At 39.5% G+C, this 18032-nt stretch overlaps 1 protein-coding gene across 4 annotated transcripts in view; it reads left to right on the top strand.

The window, feature by feature from the left end:
- The window catches only part of VPS35L (VPS35 endosomal protein sorting factor like), a 116233-nt gene that overhangs the window by 46752 nt on the left and 51449 nt on the right, over positions 1-18032 (top strand). For 3 of the 4 annotated variants that reach the window (XM_077828141.1, XM_077828140.1, XM_077828144.1), the window contains 9 exons: positions 1853-1964; positions 7393-7509; positions 7963-8016; positions 8420-8500; positions 8951-9013; positions 10389-10474; positions 13404-13484; positions 16287-16350; positions 17452-17550. In XM_077828141.1, coding sequence (XP_077684267.1) covers positions 1853-1964; positions 7393-7509; positions 7963-8016; positions 8420-8500; positions 8951-9013; positions 10389-10474; positions 13404-13484; positions 16287-16350; positions 17452-17550 — 757 coding nt within the window. The remainder of the gene's footprint in view (positions 1-1852; positions 1965-7392; positions 7510-7962; positions 8017-8419; positions 8501-8950; positions 9014-10388; positions 10475-13403; positions 13485-16286; positions 16351-17451; positions 17551-18032) is intronic. The other variant, XM_077828143.1, reaches the window with a different exon arrangement.

Raw genomic sequence — 18032 nt, 5'->3', positions numbered from 1 at the left:
ATCCCATCTCCGTACATTAACCTGAACTGGAATGTGGTTTGGCCTGGTCTGCACAGGTTTACCTGTATTTCGTGACTGATTCAGAAAGGTTAATTGCTAGTCTTGAATCCTCTTTCTGAATTGTGTGAGCATGTTTTAGCCCAAGTTATATTGGCTGGTTTCAGTTTGGTTTATTAAGTGGGCAGGGAGGAGGTCTTTGAAAATTGTTTGCAAACATGATTAATTTTTTTACTAAACAGTGAGCTAGTGTAATCTGCTTTGAGTGAAGAGCCGGAAATGCATTACCCTTTTATCCAAAAGAAAGATATTGTAACACCAAACATGTGACTGAGTTAAGGAGTGGAGAAGTTTGACTCAAAATCAGGGGTGAGGAGGCAAAAGTCATGCTTTTAGACTCACTGTATTAGGTTCTGTCTATAGATTTTTGGTTTATTCTACAGCATTTGTCTTTAAATTAAATAGTTTCTAGTCTTTTGGGTTGTGAAGACAGATTTTCTGCTTAGTCTGTGCACAGCTCTCTTGTTTGCTTTGCAGCAAGGCAAATTTCACAATGTAGCACCAAGAGAGCTGAGAAATTTCCTATGTGTTTTAATGGAGTGTTAATTTCAGTCTATTTTTGACCTTTTAAATGCTTACACAATGTAGCTAATTGGAAATTGAATAACCCAGCTCTGACCATTGTTTTGTAGGTTAACAACAAGAGGCAAATTTCTGCCCTCTTATGTGCACCTCATTGAATGATATTTTAGATTTATATGGTGATTTTCATTGCTAAATTTTAAATCCCAAGCCCTTCACTAACTACATACATGCAATATCACTATAATTCATCCATCTCTGGGTGAAAGGTAGCAGCCAACTTGTGCAACATGCTGTGGACAACAATTGGTGGCATGGAAATGTGTGGACAAGGCCAAGGGCAAATTCCTCCTAAGTGCTATGTGATCACTGTAATCCCATTCACTTCTGTTCTGCAAAAGACCTCCACAAACAGTAAATTGCACAGCATTCACTTTATTGACTTCAAAAGAATGAAGGACTGAGTGTCGACTCTGCTGGGGTTACAAGTCAAAATGGAAGTTGTGCAGATGCATCTCAGGGCAGAATTTGGCCCTGAATATTTGTTTTAAAATGCTGTCAAATTGAGTTACTTTTTCTGAAGTGTAGTACATTGGATTGCCTCTTCAACAGCTAACTTACAATATAAATTTCAGGTTTCAATTATTATATCTGTAGACAAAATAATCACCTTTACTATAATCATATGGATTTATTTCCGTTCTACCAGCTCATTTAGTAGAAATCAGCCTCGCAGCAACAGCTTTAGTTAATGCAACAAAGCTTCAATGGAGGCTGTTGCCATACCAAAAGATACTTTCAATTGCAGGGACTTCAGACAGAAGAAGAAAATAGAATAGTTCAGCAAATGTGCAAAGACTATCCCAATATTACTGTTTCTTTTTACTGAATAGCCAATGGTCTCCAGCTTGGTGAGTGATGTGCCAGTATTATAAGGAAATCTGCTCTCAGCTAGTGATAGCTTGAAAGAAAGTTGATCCTAGTGTAAGAAATCGAATGTAAAATTTATTTTAAAGACAATTAAATGATGTTTTCCTTGGAGTTAAGCAAAGAAAGTACAGGTTGAGGTTTTCTACATATCCTGTGCAACTTGCCAAACTTCATGTTTTCTTGTTTTCCCAACAAATTACAGCCTTGATCAACCCATCACCCAAACAGGTAGAAACTGAGTGGTATTTAATTATTCTTTGAAGTTCAGATTAATGTAAACTAGACAATGAAAATGGGCTTAATTTATGGTGAGCTGTGCTGATTTGTATCCTGTTCCTTCTAGTGCCCTGCTGTTGAATTCAGTGATGTCAGCATTCAGAGCGGAGTTTATTGCTGCAAGGTCTATGGATTTTATTGGCATGATTAAAGAGTGCGATGAATCTGGTTTCCCCAAGGTAAGTTTTTGCAATTTAAAGCAATCCTTATTCATTATCTTGCTGAGTGCTTTATACTTTTAGCTAGTTGTCTAGATAGTTCACACAGGATTAAAAAATGGGAACTCTCTGCTGTGTAGAATAAGGTGATTTAAGATCTAGAACATAAAGTGATTTCTATTCCTGTTTCATTCTTGGGTCCTGAATCCTTTACGAGTGGGAGGGGTCGACTGAGAATAGAGATAGGAACTATGTCTTCTGCAGTAGCAGTGAATGGATCAAAAAGAGGCCTGTTGCAGTTTATTTGTTATAAGGAAGGGGCTGTTATTAGCCAGTCAATCCCAGTGCTGGAAAGAAGTGCTGGGAATTAACTAATTGTGGCTTCCTTCACACAGCATGTGACTCTACTCCCGGCACTTATTTGTACTGTTTTAAGGGGCTTAATCCTGCTCCACTGAAGCCAATGGGAGTTTTGCTGTTGACTTCAATGGGAGCAAAATCTGACTTCTGGGTGTGCTAGTTTAGAGCCTTTCTTCAGGAATCTGCCAAATAAGCCCTGGTCTACCCTAGGAGTTGAGGTTGAATTTAGCAGTGTTAAATCGATTTCACACTGCACCCATTTACACGATGAAGCCCTTTTTTTCGACTTAAAGGGCTCTTAAAATCAATTTCCTTACTCCACCCCCGACAAAGGGATTAGCGCTGAAATTAGCCTTGCTGGATTGAATTTGGGGTACTGTGGACACAATTAGACGGTATTGGCCTCAATGAGCTATCCCAGAGTGCTCTGGACAGCACTCTCAACTCAGATGCGCTGGCCACGTAGACAGGAAAAGGCCGCGAACTTTTGAATTTCAATTTCCTGTTTGGCCAGCGTGGCAAGCTGCAGGTGACCATGCAGAGCTCATCAGCAGAGGTGACCATGATGGAGTCCAAGAATCGCAAAAGAGCTCCAGCATGGACCGAACGGGAGGTACGGGATCTGATCGCTGTATGGGGAGAGGAATCCATGCTATCAGAACTCCGTTCCAGTTTTTGAAATGCCAAAACATTTGTCAAAGTCTCCCAGGGCATGAAGGACAGAGGCCATAACAGGGACCCGAAGCAGTGCTGCCTGAAACTTAAGGAGCTGAGGCAAGCCTACCAGAAAACCAGAGAGGCAAACGGCCGCTCCGGGTCAGAGCCCCAAACATGCCGCTTCTATGATGAGTTGCATTCCATTTTAGGGGGTTCATCCACCAGTACTCCAGCTGTGTTGTTTGACTCCTTCAATGGAGATGGAGGCAACACGGAAGCAGGTTTTGGGGACGAGGAGGAAGATGATGATGATGAGGTTGTAAATAGCTCACAGTAAGCAAGCGGAGAAACCGGTTTTCCCGACAACCAGGAACTGTTTCTCACCCTGGACCTGGAACCAGTACCCCCTGAACCCACCCAAGGCTGCCTCCCAGATCCGCCAGGTGGAGAAGGGACCTCTGGTGAGTGTATCTTTTTAAATAGTATACATGGTTTAAAAGCAAGTGTGTTTAATGATTACTTTGCCCTGGCATTCGCGGCTCTCCTGGGTGTACTCCCAAAGCCTTTGCAAAAGGTTTCTGGGGAGGGCAACCTTATTCCATCCACCATGGTAGGACACTTTACCACTCCAGGCCAGTAGCATGTACTCGGAAATCATTGTAGAACAAAGCATTGCAGTGTATGTTTGCTGGCGTTCAAACAACATCCGTTCTTTATCTCTCTGTGTTATCCTCAGGAGAGTGATATCATTCATGGTCACCTGGTTGAAATAGGGTGCTTTTCTTAAGGGGACATTCAGAGGTGCCCGTTTCTGCTGGGCTGTTTACCTGTGGCTGAACAGAAATGTTCCTCACTGTTAGCCACGGGGAGGAGGGAAGGGCTAGCCACATGCTGGGGGGAGGCAAAATACGACCTTGTAACGAAAGCACATATGCTATGTATGTAATGTTAACAGCAAGGTTTACCGTGAAAGAGTGTACCCATTCTTCTATAAAATGTGTCTTTTTAAATATCACTGTCCCTTTTTTTTTCTCCATCAGCTGCATGTGTTTCAAGGATCACAGGATCTTCTCCTTCCCAGAGGCTAGCGAAGATCAGAAGGCGAAAAAAACACACTTGCGATGAAATGTTCTCTGAGCTCATGCTGTCCTCCCACACTGACAGAGCACAGACGAATGCGTGGAGGCAGACAATGTCAGAGTGCAGGAAAGCACAAAATGACTGGGAGGAGAGGTGGCGGGCTGAAGAGAGTAAGTGGCAGGCTGAAGAGAGGGCTGAAGCTGAAAGGTGGCGGCAGCGTGATGAAAGGAGGCAGGACTCTATGCTGAGGCTGCTGGAGGATCAAAGTAATATGCTCCAGTGTATGGTTGAGCTGCAGGAAAGGCAGCAGGAGCACAGACCGCCGCTACAGCCCCTGTGTAACCAACCGCCCTCCTCCCCAAGTTCCATAGCCTCCTCACCCAGACACCCAAGAACGCGGTGGGGGGCCTCCAGCCACTCCACCCCAGAGGATTGCCCAAGCAACAGAAGGCTGGCATTCAATAAGTTTTAAAGTTTTAAACTTTTAAAGTGCTGTGTGGCATTGTCCTTCCCTCCTCCACCACCCCTCCTGGTGCTTCTCTCCTCCAGCACCCCTCCTGCGCTACCTTGGTAGTTATCCCCCTATTTGTGTGATGAATTAATAAAGAATGCATGAATGTGAAGCATCAATGACTTTATTGCCTCTGCAAGCAGTGATCGAAGGGAGGAGGGGAGGGTGGATAGCTTTCCGGGAAGTAGAGTGAACCAAGGGGTGGGGGGTTTCATCAAGGAGAAACAAACAGAACTTTCACACCGTAGCCTGGCCAGTCATGAAACTGGTTTTCAAAGCTTCTCTGATGTGCACTGCGCCCTCCTGTGCTCTTCTAACTGCCCTCGTGTCTGACTGTGCATAACCAGCAGCCAGGCGATTTGCCTCAACCTCCCACCCCGCCGTAAACATCTCCCCCTTACTCTCACAGATATTGTGGCGCGCACAGCAAGCAGTAATAACTGTGGGAATATTGGTTTTGCTGAGGTCTAACCGAGTCAGTAAACTGCACCAGTACACCTTTAAACATCCAAATGCACATTCTACCACCATTCTGCACTTGCTCAGCCTGTAGTTGAACAGCTCCTGACTACTGTCCAGGCTGCCTGTGTATGGCTTCATGAGCCATGGCATTAAGGGGTAGGCTGGGTTCCCAAGAATAACTATAGGCATTTCAACATCCCCAACGGTTATTTTCTGGTCTGGGAATAAAGTCCCTTCCTGCAGCTTTTGAAACAGACGAGAGTTCCTGAAGGTGCGAGCGTCATGTACCTTTCCCGGCCATCCCATGTTGATGTTGGTGAAACGTCCCTTGTGATCCACCAGTGCTTGCAGCACTATTGAAAAGTACCCCTTGCGGTTTATGTACTCGCCGACTTGGTGCTCTGGTGCCAAGATAGGGATATGGGTTCCATCTATGGCCCCATCACAGTTAGGGAATCCCATTGCAGCAAAGCTATCCACTATGACCTGCACATTTCCCAGACTCACTACCCTTGATATCAGCAGATCTTTGATTGCGTTGGCTACTTGCATCACAGCAGCCCCCACAGTAGATTTGCCCACTCCAAATTGATTCCAGACTGACTGGTAGCTGTCTGGCATTGCAAGCTTCCACAGGGCTATTGCCACTCGCTTCTCAACTGTGAGGGCTGCTCTCATCTTGGTATTCTTGTGCCTCAGGACAGGGTAAAGCAAGTCACAAAGTTCCATGAAAGTGCCCTTACGCATGCGAAAATTTCGCAGCCGTTGGGAATCGTCCCAGACCCGCAACACTATGCGGTCCCACCAGTCTGTGCTTGTTTCCCGAGCCCAGAATCAGCGTTCCACCACATGAACCTGCCCCATTAGCCCTATGATGCCCACATTGCCAGGGCCCGTGTTTTGAGAGAAGTCTGTGTCCATGTCCTCATCACTCTCGTCACCGCGCTAATGTCGCCTACTCGCCCGGTTTCACTTTGGCAGGTTCTTGTGCTGCATATACTGCTGAATAATGTGTGTGGTGTTTAATGTGCTCCTACTTGCCAGAGTGATCTGAGCGGGCTCCATACTTGCCATGGTATGGCGTCTGCACAGAAAAAAGGGCGTGGAACGATTTTCTGCCTTTGTCCTGGTGGAGGGAGGGGCGACTGACAACATGGCTTACAGGGTTGGCTTACAGGGAATTAAAATCAACAATGGGGGTGGCTTTGCGAGAAACTGAATGGCCCCCTCAAGGATAGAACTCAAAACTGGGTTTAGCAGGCCGTTGATTTCACGGAGGGAGGGAGGAGAAAATGAATACAGAACAAACCTGGTCTATTTCTTGTTTTGAGCCACTTCATCTAGTATGAGCGCTAGCCATCGTCTTCTCCTGGGTGCTCAGCAGAAGACGGTGCAGTATGACTACTGGCCATCATCTTCTGCTGGCTGCTGATTAAAAGACAGTGCACTGCCGGTAGGACTCAATCGCCATGAGACGAAACTTAAAAGGGAAATGACCTGGCTAAGTCACTCCCATGTTTGCCCAGGTGCCCCTGACCTCATCAAGGTTGGTTAAAAGAGCACCCAGGACTACGTCGACGACTACCAGTCATACTGTACTGTCTGCTGCCAAAAGGCAATAAACTGCTGCTGTGTAGCAGTGCAGTACCATGTCTGCCAGCACCCAGGAGACATACGGTGAGAGGAGCGGGCTCCATGCTTGCCATGGTATGGCGTCTGCACAGGTAGCTCAAGAAAAAAGCGCAAAACGATTGTCTGCCCTTGCTTTCACGGAAGGAGGGAGGGAACGGGGGCCTGATGATATGTACCCAGAACCACCCACGACAATGTTTTAGCCCCATCAGACACTGGGATTTCTACCCAGAATTCAAATGGGCGGCGGAGACTGCAGGAACTGTGGGATAGCTACCCACAGTGCAATGCTCCGGAAGTCGACAGTTGCCTCGGTACTGTGGACACACTCTGCCGACTACATGCACTGAGAGCATTTGTGTGGGGACACACACAATCGGCTGTATAAAAACGCTTTCTACAAAACCGACTTCTATAAATTCGACCTAATTTCATTGTGTAGACGTACCCTTTGTATGCATGTTAAACAGCAGAACACAATATAGTACTTTCATGTTGGTCCATCAAAAGCAAATGGTCTTAATGCTGTATATCATTTCAATGTATATGCTCTGATGAGTTGCTAATTAAATGTAACTGCTTATAGTTCTCCAACAAAAGTTCATTACAGTTCAGTCTTTGGGCTAGAAAGTATATGATCTTTGAGTGACTTACCCAACTTTATAATTTTGTAACCAGTAGTATTTTGAAGTATGATCTGTTTCATAGAGAATCTCTAACTGATAGGATGGTCTGATCTTTCCTCAGCATCTTCTCTTTCGCTCTTTGGGGTTAAACTTGGCCATGGCTGATCCTCCTGAATGTGATCGCCTTCAGATATTAAATGAAGCCTGGAAGGTTATCACAAAATTGAAAAACCCACAGGTGGGTAATTGACAGGAGACGAGTTCTGGGGTAAGTTGGAACTGACTTGCCTATTTCAGATACAGTGGTAGCCAATTGTTCAAAATTATTTTAAAAAAAATACCACAATTACATATGAGCTTTTAATACACATTGAGCATAGCATTGCCTAGTTCATCATTCCTAGACACTCAATAATTGCCTTGTCAATAAGAATACCGGGCACATGTTTCATATGAACCCACCCTTTTGTACTCGGTTTGGGTACAGCAGGGCCCCGTTTTGAAATTTGTAACCATGAAGGTAGGTCCTTGTGCCTGCTTGGATCCAAGTGCCTGAGTAATTACTTAAGCAGACTGCGGGATGAGAAATATATACTCTGAAACTTGATATGGATTTTGAAGGTGATGCATTCTTTTGACCATTTTTTTTATATATATATATATATATATATATATTTTTTTTTTTCCCTAGGATTATATTAACTGTGCAGAAGTGTGGGTGGAGTATACCTGCAGACACTTTACGGTATGTAGGAATTTCTACAAGGATTTTTTTTTCTAATTTTAACTATATGGAGACAGTAAGTAGCAGTTTACAATGTGAAAAACTATAAACCAGATTATCTCCTAATGTGAGTGCTGAATAGATACATATTAGAGGCTCAAAAGGAGTCCTTTTGATCATTCATGAATATATTTCTAACCTGTATTTGGAACATAATTGGGGAAACAGGCAGTGTTACAGTAGGTGCCTGATTGAACCTTAAATAAGAATTATCTGGTTTCAACTACAACTGTGTAGAAAATTCATTCTTTTGTAAATGGCAATAAATTCTCAACCTTAACTTAGTACTAACAAAGTATTTTAGTCATTTGATGTCTGCACCATTTTTTATGCTGAGTTGTGACATTTAATTTTCACTACATAGAAGCGTGAGGTCAATACTGTTTTGGCAGATGTTATCAAACACATGACTCCAGATCGTGCATTTGAAGATGCCTATCCACAAGTAAGAGACTGTTTTATTTACCAACTCTTTAAATAACTAATTTTGTTCCAAGAAAATGCACAGAGGCTTCTAAAGTCTCTTACCTTACAGTGTATTTTAAAAGGCCTTTTGTAATTCAGGAAGCTCTTTATTCTAAAGTGAAGCCGTGGTATAGTGTTCCAGTTTTATTCATGGAGGTCAATTTTTAAATCTAGAATAATTTACAACAAAATAATTTGTGTGTGTGTGTGTGTATATATTATATTATATTATATTATATTATATTATATTATATTATATTATATATATATATATATATATATATATATAAAAAAATTGTTTTCTAGGCATTAACAGGAGAAAAATAACCTATAAATTAGATGATTTGCAGATAGATCTGCACCGTTGTCATCATTATGTACTTTAACATGCAATTTGTAATGTATTTAGTTGTTTTTCTTCTTTTCCTAGCTTCAGTCAATTATTCAGAAAATTATCACCTATTTCCATGACTTTTCTGTACTTTTTTCAGCGGTAAGTCATATCTTTGCATTGTTTTCTAGAACTTGAGTGTAGACTGTTTTTTATAAGGAAAGCTAACCTAATTTACTTATCTAAGTCATCTGAAAGCTCACATGGTGAGAAGCACTTTTTGTCAAGTATAAAACTGTTAAAACACCAGGGGAAGTTTTCTCTTGTTAACTTCTTAAAAAATCCATTATTTACATTCCAGCCTATCACACTGTTTTCTTCTTAGGTTATAGAATTCTCTAATATTATTTAAATCTCTAATATATCTTTGTTTTAATGCAGCAGTAACAGCCAGCCAGCAAAGGGAGCTCAGATGAACTAATACAGCCTATTTGTGTGCTGTGCTGATAACTACATAATGTTTCAGTATAATGCATACATATACTGTGTCATAGCAAAGAATTCAGTGTCAACTGTTCCGGTACTGATTCATAGATTCATAGATACCAAGGTCAGAAGGGACCACTATGATCATCTAGTTCTGATTAAGGGCCTGTACAACGCAGGCCACAGAATCTCACCCACCCACTCCTTTGAGGTGCAAAGGAAAGTTTAGGGAGGCCAACGGGTGCGTTTGCGTTACAAAGTCTGATTAAACAACTGAAATTTGATTCAGAGGAAACTTTTCCAATATGCCTAAGTGATTTAGGAGCCAAAATCCCATTTTTTTTCAAGCCACTTGGGCACCTAATGCTCACTGAAAGTCAATAGGGTTTAAGTTCCTAAGTCACTTGGGCACTTAGAAAATTTTACCGTACGCATATTTTGGGGATGGTACAGAAACTAATTCTCTAGATTCTCAAAGTCAGCATCTTTAAATGACATCCGAACGGTCTACAGCTTCAAAAGTAGCCCTGGAAAAATCCAAAATGGTGGCAGGAATTTGACAGATTTTTTGGGACTGTAATACCCTATGACTTGTTCCTGGAATCCTCAGACTTTCCAGTGATCATCACTTCTGTATCTGTGCTGCTTCAAGCATATTACTGCTTTTATAACATGTTTTTCTTATTTTTTGGTGATACTTGTCTAAATGAGCTCTGACCTGTTGCATGTTTATACTGGATACTCTGAGCCAATAAACTAGCTCTTTTGTCAGCCAATAGGATTTCTCCATTCATACCACCGTGCTATAATCTCTCACTACCTAATCACTGATCCTCCAGGAAAAATAACTTTCTTCAAAAGAGGTAAAAACTGGTCTATTATACTCATACACTCATAGCTGAGATTATTTTAAATATTTCTAAAATATTTATACTTATTGGTTCTTTAAGCAGATTTTCATCTTCAGCACAGAGATCAAAAGCTTTTGTGTATAAAATACCTTAATATCTGTTTTTTTTGTTTGTTTGTTTGTTTTAATTTGTATTTTTAGGAGAAATTCTTACCATTCCTGGATATGTTCCAGAAAGAAAGTGTGCGAGTGGAGGTTTGCAAGTGCATTATGGAAGCTTTTATTAAGTAAGTAGAAAATATTCTGATTAAGGGCACACTAGAGGATCTGGGCAATCTATTGAAAAGTTGCTAGGGGAGATAGAGTGAATCTTGTTGTAGTCCATTCGGCATGTATAAGATATTCGAGGCGCCAAGAAGAAAATATAAATATACAATTTTTTATTAGTCTTCTTTATTCATCAGTTGCTTATTAATTGTTTTTCAGTGAAAATCAGTGAATAGTCTTGTCAACTCTGTGTCTGATAGAAATATAAATTGCATGCAGTGTTGTAGCCATGTTGGTCTTAGGATATTAGAGAGACAAGATCTGAAGAAGAGCTTTGTGTAAGAGCTCATCTCTTTCATAAACAGAAGTTGGTCCAAGAAAGATATTGCCTCATCCACCTTATCTCAGAAATATAACTTGACTTTCCCCATAATAAACAGTTAGATTTGTTGTTACAGATTCACCACTGATTAATTGTTCTTTGTGCTTGCTTCAATTTCCATTACTTGACTTGGTTACATGATAAATGCAATGTATTCCTAGCCTTGACTGACATCAATAATGATCTTGGCATATGAATGAGGAAGGGAACAAATAGACATGTTTGTTACAGTAAAATGAATGCTTCCTGAATGGAAAACAATATCAGAAGATGAGATTTCATGTTCAAACTTTTCCAAGTCCAGAATAGTCATTTTCATTAAAACAAAATATATTTTTTTAAATATTACTTTCTTTTCTTAGCTTTTTCTTTTCAATTGTCAAATTGGAGAGCAGTAGTACATAATTTAAAAGTGATATCTGAATTTCAGTTAGATTTCTTCCAATCAGAAGTATTAAGTGTTGATAATTCAGGCATGAAAAAATAAATAGTGAGTGGCTGGCTAGAGCAGCTTCCACTGGTTTGTTAAAAAGAGCAGACTGTTATGATTTCTTGATTGCATAGTTGAGAAACATTGATAGCCATTCAGATTCTGCCTAATGTGTTTGTACTGCATTATGTCAATTGTATATCCCAAGGGGACTGTATATAACAGATTGTGCAGTTGATGGTGCCAGGTTTGGAGTCTTTTGTTACTAGTTCTAAATTTTTCAAAAATGTAGTCCCTTGTAGTTGGCAGAATCCTGCGAATGGTGTTTGACCGTGACAAAAATGCAGCTTGGATACGTTTAAAAACCAAACCAAAACCCAGAAAACTTTATTTGAAGTCATTAAAAATATTGTTGTAAATACAGAACACCAAATTCTTTTGTCTTTTAGATATGGTACTTACCATATGGACAGAGATTGCCTGTCACTGACCCCTTCCATCCACTTCTGAGTGTTCCTGTGTGCTGCCCTGGTTACCAGTGGTGCCACTTGAAGCGAATGGAACACTTATTAATGAAGTTTCCAGGCTTACTTCCACTTAAAACAGAGCTCTGGGGTGACAAATATTGCCTGCTCTATTCCACTTACAGTGAGATGGACCTGCTCCTGATATATGTAGAGCATGCTTTTGGTAATGCCCTTTTGTTAGGCAATATATTAAGTGGAGAGCTTTTAATACTACATAGGCAAAGAACACTTAAATAGTATATAGTAAATTAATGTATAGTTTATCACTAGGCATTTGTACAGCAAAAAAAACCATATTCAGTACAAATAGAATGAACAATTAATTGCCCTACTAATATTTCCTAGTTAGGCACTAGTAGACTATAAGATCCTGTACTGGAATGCAGGGCTCTTCAGCTGTATCACTCTAAGCCCAGGTGCTTAATCTCTGTATTAATATCTAGAGTAATTACTGCTAAACAGATTGGCAGGTGGTTCTAGTTGGCTCCTCCCAGCATATAGAGGGAATGGGAGTGTCTCTTTGGGCCATTAGGAAATGAGGGAGAGGGGGGCTCTGGAGAGGAAGCTTAGGCTGAAGTTTATGCTTCAGTGTTTTTGAGTTGTCCAGTGAAGCCATGCCTCAGGAAGGAGATGCAATTGAATCATGGTGGTTTTGCTGTGTTGAGGATACAGTGGGGTTTGGTCTGTTCACAGGGGCTGTTCTGAATGCTCTGTTACAGTAAAAGATACAGTGGTTATAGGTTAATACAGTACAGAGCATGCATTGCTCATCAGGGTTAGATGTCTCTGCCATTTATCTCTTTCAGGTGGCCTTATTTTATTGCATAGTGAGTGTTACACTTCTTTGTCCTTGGCAGTTGGTTGGCTGTGCTAGAGTTGAGGCACTTGTTCTCCTCCTTCTTCAGAGCTCAGAGTATGGGAGAGCAAATGGTTTCTTTCAAAATATCTGTTGAAAATGGCATTGGAGATATTATCTAGGAAATAGAGTGGCATTTCTCATTCCCCTGGTAACTCAGGAAGTCTGTTTTTTGGCTTCAGTATTTATCTGTGGCATGATTAATACCTCAAGGTGATGTGACTTCAGGATATAAACTTGGTTGTCTAATTAGTCCTTGCATGCCTAGACAGGGCATGTCGCCCATTCTGTGCTATCTGACATTAACCAAGGAACTAGATTCCTATCTGAGATTTCTTTACTGGTTTTGCTTTCAAGTTCTTAGCTGGACGTTCCTGGGCAATCTGTCTACACTCTCACCATCCATAATACTTAAGGTGTCTGTGACTTTGTAATAACACTGCCAGATAGTTATGAAATATAAGTCCCACTGTCATGTTTTTTTTAACTGTGTATTAACTGTGAAGGTATAAATATACTCTATGTATTTTTGTAAAAAGAAAAATACGTTGAGATGTTGTACAATGCAAGATGTTCTTTGGAGGTTATTTCACAGACAGAGATCATGTTTTCACCATTGCAATTCTCTGCTCATAAGAGTATATAAAGGCTGCCTATGCAAAATTAGCATTAAATGAATTTTCAGTTTTCCACTATTTTGTGTCTTGGAGAAACTGCAGTATTTTTATCAGTATTTTCCAAAAATGTTTTTTAGACATCAACAAGATGCTACTAAAGACCCTGTCATACTTAATGCTCTTCTACACGTGTGCAAGACCATGCATGATTCGGTGAAGTAAGATGAAATTTACATGTACTATAATACAGAATATGTGTAAATGGTGGATGTTGTGATGTATAGTTTTACTTTTAGGGGGGGTTAATGTTTCACGGTAAATTTATGCATGGCCCTCTGTTTTGCACTAATAGAAGCTGTGCAGTAAAATCACAATACAAATTATTTACGCTTTAATCATTGCTTTGTTAGATTCTTTGTTTCAGCATTCGAACTGGAAAATGGCAATAACTTAATAGATTTTTCTAGCGTAGAGGGAAGCAGCAAGGATACTTTTTGAGAATAAAAAGCATAAACAAAGTAGCAGATGCTGTTAAAAGAAAGGATGCCAGTTTGGGCCCTTTTCAGTTTTTGTGAGGATAAAAAGCAGCTAGAATCTTCCAGGAACTACAGTGAACAATACAGTATTTAGAGGTTTTCAATACATACTTTGCCATTAAAAACAGCTCCCGAAATTGAGTTGCACTCCAGCCACTTTTAGTTATTTGACCTGCACAAAGCAGCCCTAATCTGGCAGAAATAACAAGAAAATCTCTCTTGAGTAGGGGGATTGTTGGGTGGTAGAGAAACTCCTTCATCAAACCCACACTCTATGGCTGTGCAGGAAATGAAACTGGGATGTCCTGGTAATCCCCAGCTGTCATAATGGCTCTCAGGGGCTGTTGGCAGTTGGAACAGTTAAGAACAGACTTCCTTTTTCTATGCACCCCCTTCAACTGTGCTGAGTCCTCATAAACCATGCGTCAGAGCCTGGCCCGTAATTTTTAGCAGTTATTAGAGGCCAATTTATTTTTAGAAATAGAAGAAAAGAGCTGCATGCGTGCCAACAACTTTGCTTCGATATAGTACTCTGGACTACTGTAGCAGTTTCCATCCAAGTGTTTCAAAGCGCTGGACAGATTAATAATTAAACTGTACTGATACAAATGATACTGTACTAATATTTAACACCCTTTGTGAGGTAGGGAAATATTATCCCAATTCTGAGGGTGAGGAAACTGAGACACAGTGATTAAGTGACACCCAAAATCACACAGAAAATCTTTGGCAGAGTTGGGAATAGAACCAAGATTTCCAAGCGCCTACTTTTGTGTGTAAATCACAAAACTCTCCTTCCTTCTTTCTATGTGGGTTGAATAGAATTGTAAGGGCACATTTTTGTGGTGCTCTTAATCAAGAGCCATTTATAATTTAGTGCCAATATTGTAAACGTAATTTACAATACTTTCAATGTTTATAGTATATTATTGTAAGTTTCCTCAGATCATAGAGTACCAGTGAATGCAAGACACACTAGCAATAGAGGAAATCAGCTTTGGCATGTAATTCAAATGAAGACAAGTCCAAATGCTTTATTCTAGGTTATGTGGTCTTTTTGGCTTACATATGTACTTTAATGCCTTTTCAACCTTTAAACAGTAATATGTATTAAAAATAAAATTAATTATTAAAGAATCAGAACAGTTGCCAGTGGCCTATAGTTGACGCTTCTTCACATCTTGTTGCCAAAACAGCTCTGAGCCTTCACTGGGAACCTTGGTAAACCCCTAATTAGCAATTCTTTTATTTCAGGCAAAATTAATTTACATCATTCTTTTGATTCTGTTCTGTCAGCTCTTACAATGGCCATTTTACATAGCATTCTAATAAGTTTGAAACTACCTCTTTCCACTTTTTACAAACTTTGGTTCAGCAAAGTTTCAACCCACAGTCTAGATCTTAGGCCACTTGAACAGCTGTTGACTGGTAACAACAGCTCACCCTCAGTTCTTTCTTTTGACTGGTAATGTACTAATGAGCGAATCATGCTGAGGTTTTCCTTCCTTCTCTACTGGATAAAACTGTTTCCATCTGGTGTCTGCTCTAGGAAAATGGTAAAATGATACACAGGAGGTCAAAGCTGGAGACAAGTACGTAATAGTAAAAGGATTAAATGGGATTACTTAATTGTAATTTAAATTCTATTTATCCATTTTCATCCAAACAGATCTAGCTTATTGGATGTCCATGTGATGTAAATTTGTCTCATACTGAATTTGGGTTATGCCTTCTGAAAGATCAGATATATTTGTGGTAATGTTGGAAGTAAATGTATCATTTTAGTACCATTTGTGACAGCAAAACTTCTAGAGAACACTATAATGAGACACAGTGGTAATGGTAACAGAGTTAAAAGGACAGTTGAGTAATCATAGCTTAAAACAAAAACCTTCTTATAAATAACACCTTAGAGAATTAAAACTGAAAGAACGTTAAATGTCACATTTAAGGTTTTATTTAAATTGTTTGTATTTCTCTCAAGTAGGAATATGAGAGCTAGATGAGCTAATCTAACTTGTTTATAATTAGTTTATAGTCAATTTCTCATTCATGTTTTCATGCTGTAGTTCAGTGCTGCACCCACTGAATTGTTGTTATGAGAATATTAGTCTGGATAAAAGCTGTATCTTTTTTCACTGGGATTCAGAGTATTTCATAGAAACGTTTCTGTTGGTCTCTACATTTAATAAAATCTTATTTTACAGAATTTACATATTAGGCCAAACTTGTCCTGGTAATAACCCTTTAAGAGTATTATTGAAAATGGCTGACAATCATAAATACAGTGTGATTTTAAGTTAGTTTAAAAATTATGAGTATAAAATGAGTATTAGATTAATGTGTCCTTAAAATGAGTGAATTAGATACTGTGAGCATAATTTTTTTTAAAGAATTTGTAAAATATGTATATAGTTGAAACTTCTTTGTTTTTTTTTTTAAGATGGCTTATATTATATTGACTATATAAACTTACTGTTGTAGTGCACTAACACTTGAAGATGAAAAGAGAATGTTAGCATCGTTGATAAATGGATTTATAAAAATGGTGAGTACTTAGTATTCGTGATTGCCTGGGAAAACTTTTTGTGGCAGTTACCGAGTGGGAAGTAGGCACCTAAATACCACTGAAATTCAAAGGGACTTGAGCATCCAACTTGCTCAGGATATGTTAAAAATCCCACCCAGTATATTTAGTGAAGGAAATATGCAGATGTTTTGAAGAAATGTCATACAACTGTTGATCCTTACTTGGTATCACAGGCCTAGTTTAAAGTGTATCACAGCATGCATCAAAATCTTCTGTTAAATGTTTTTAAATATCCTGTAAAACCTATACGTGTTTTAAAGTTGAATATTTAATGAATGTCTTGCATGTCGTGACAGTCTGAAAGTTCACAAGTCACTAGCAAGTGAAAAGTAACATTAGCAGGTGTAATTCCACCACCCACACCTGAGAGGGATCAACATAAAATTAAAAACAAAAAACGTTTTTTAAAAAATCAGTTTTTTGAGCCCTCCAGTATTCGAAAATTGAGACAGACTTTAAAAATAACTTAAAAAAACCCCAAATGCCCACTCTTCAAAAGACAGTTTTTATTGGCTGCATAATAAACTAGTGTGAGTAAAAAGGTTGATTCATTAATCTGTTTGTAGAGTGATTATGTGGGTTTTCTGTTAAGCTGCTTTGTTTTGTTTTGTGTTTTTGTTTTGTTAAAATGCAAACCACACCAAACCCCCACTTCCTATAAACCTCACTTTAGGAATTCTGTGAGATGCCAGATCCCTTTCCAGAAGTCTGGAAGCTGATAAGTGTTGTATGCTTGAGAAATATTCACACCATAAATCAGAAACTATATATTGTTTTAATAATAATAATAAAAACACTTGCAGATTTCCCTAGAAGCTAAATTATGGAAGGTGAATAGTTGAAGGAGAATCTCTTCTATCCCTAATATAGCTGTGAGCAAGTTACTTTGAAATTATTGAACTTAATTGCAGTTGAGGATCTTCATTCCAACCCTTTTGGAACAAACAAAAAAGAGAGGGAGAGAGAGCACCTTAATTCAACACACATTATAGAAAGATCAAATAGCTGTGTGCTGCGGACATGTCATAAGTGTGGCTTTTTGTATCTTCCTAATCCCAGGTATCGTTTGGCCGGGACTTTGAGCAGCAGCTGAGTTTTTATGTTGAAGCTAGGTCAATGTTTTGCAATCTGGAGCCTGTTCTTGTCCAGCTGGTTCATGTAAGCAAAAATTTTACTGCAGATGATGTTGTCTTAATCAGTGGGTTCCTCCCCCTCTCTCCCCCTTCCCCCACCCCCCAGATTGCCATTCCTTATATTTACTGTGTTAAGGTTTATTTCGCTAGGTATTCAGGAGTAGACTTTGTTTTTGCCTTTCTTTTCTCACTAAATTTTTCTTCAATTGTGTACTTTACCCCCATACTCAGTACCATTTAATGATGCAAATTAGCTGTTTCATTACATTCATTAGCTTATGGAACAAACAATACTACAAGGTCTTCCTATATATTCAGAAATTGGAGGCTGATAGTCACAGGAGGAAGCATGTGAGTGCTCTCCAGGAGAGAGTCTGTCTCTGGAACAAACTTCCAGATGAAATTAAACAAATTCCAAAGTCAGACCACCTTTGGCAAACTCTGCAAAATTTTCCTATTTGATCAAGTTTTTGCACTGGAAGCAGAAGGACATGCATAACATCAACC

The sequence above is a fragment of the Eretmochelys imbricata genome, chromosome 10 (genome assembly GCF_965152235.1).
Source record: "Eretmochelys imbricata isolate rEreImb1 chromosome 10, rEreImb1.hap1, whole genome shotgun sequence".
NCBI lineage: Eukaryota > Metazoa > Chordata > Testudines > Cheloniidae > Eretmochelys > Eretmochelys imbricata.
Note: the sequence above shows the minus strand (reverse complement) of the source record. Positions and strands in the feature narration are given on the sequence as shown.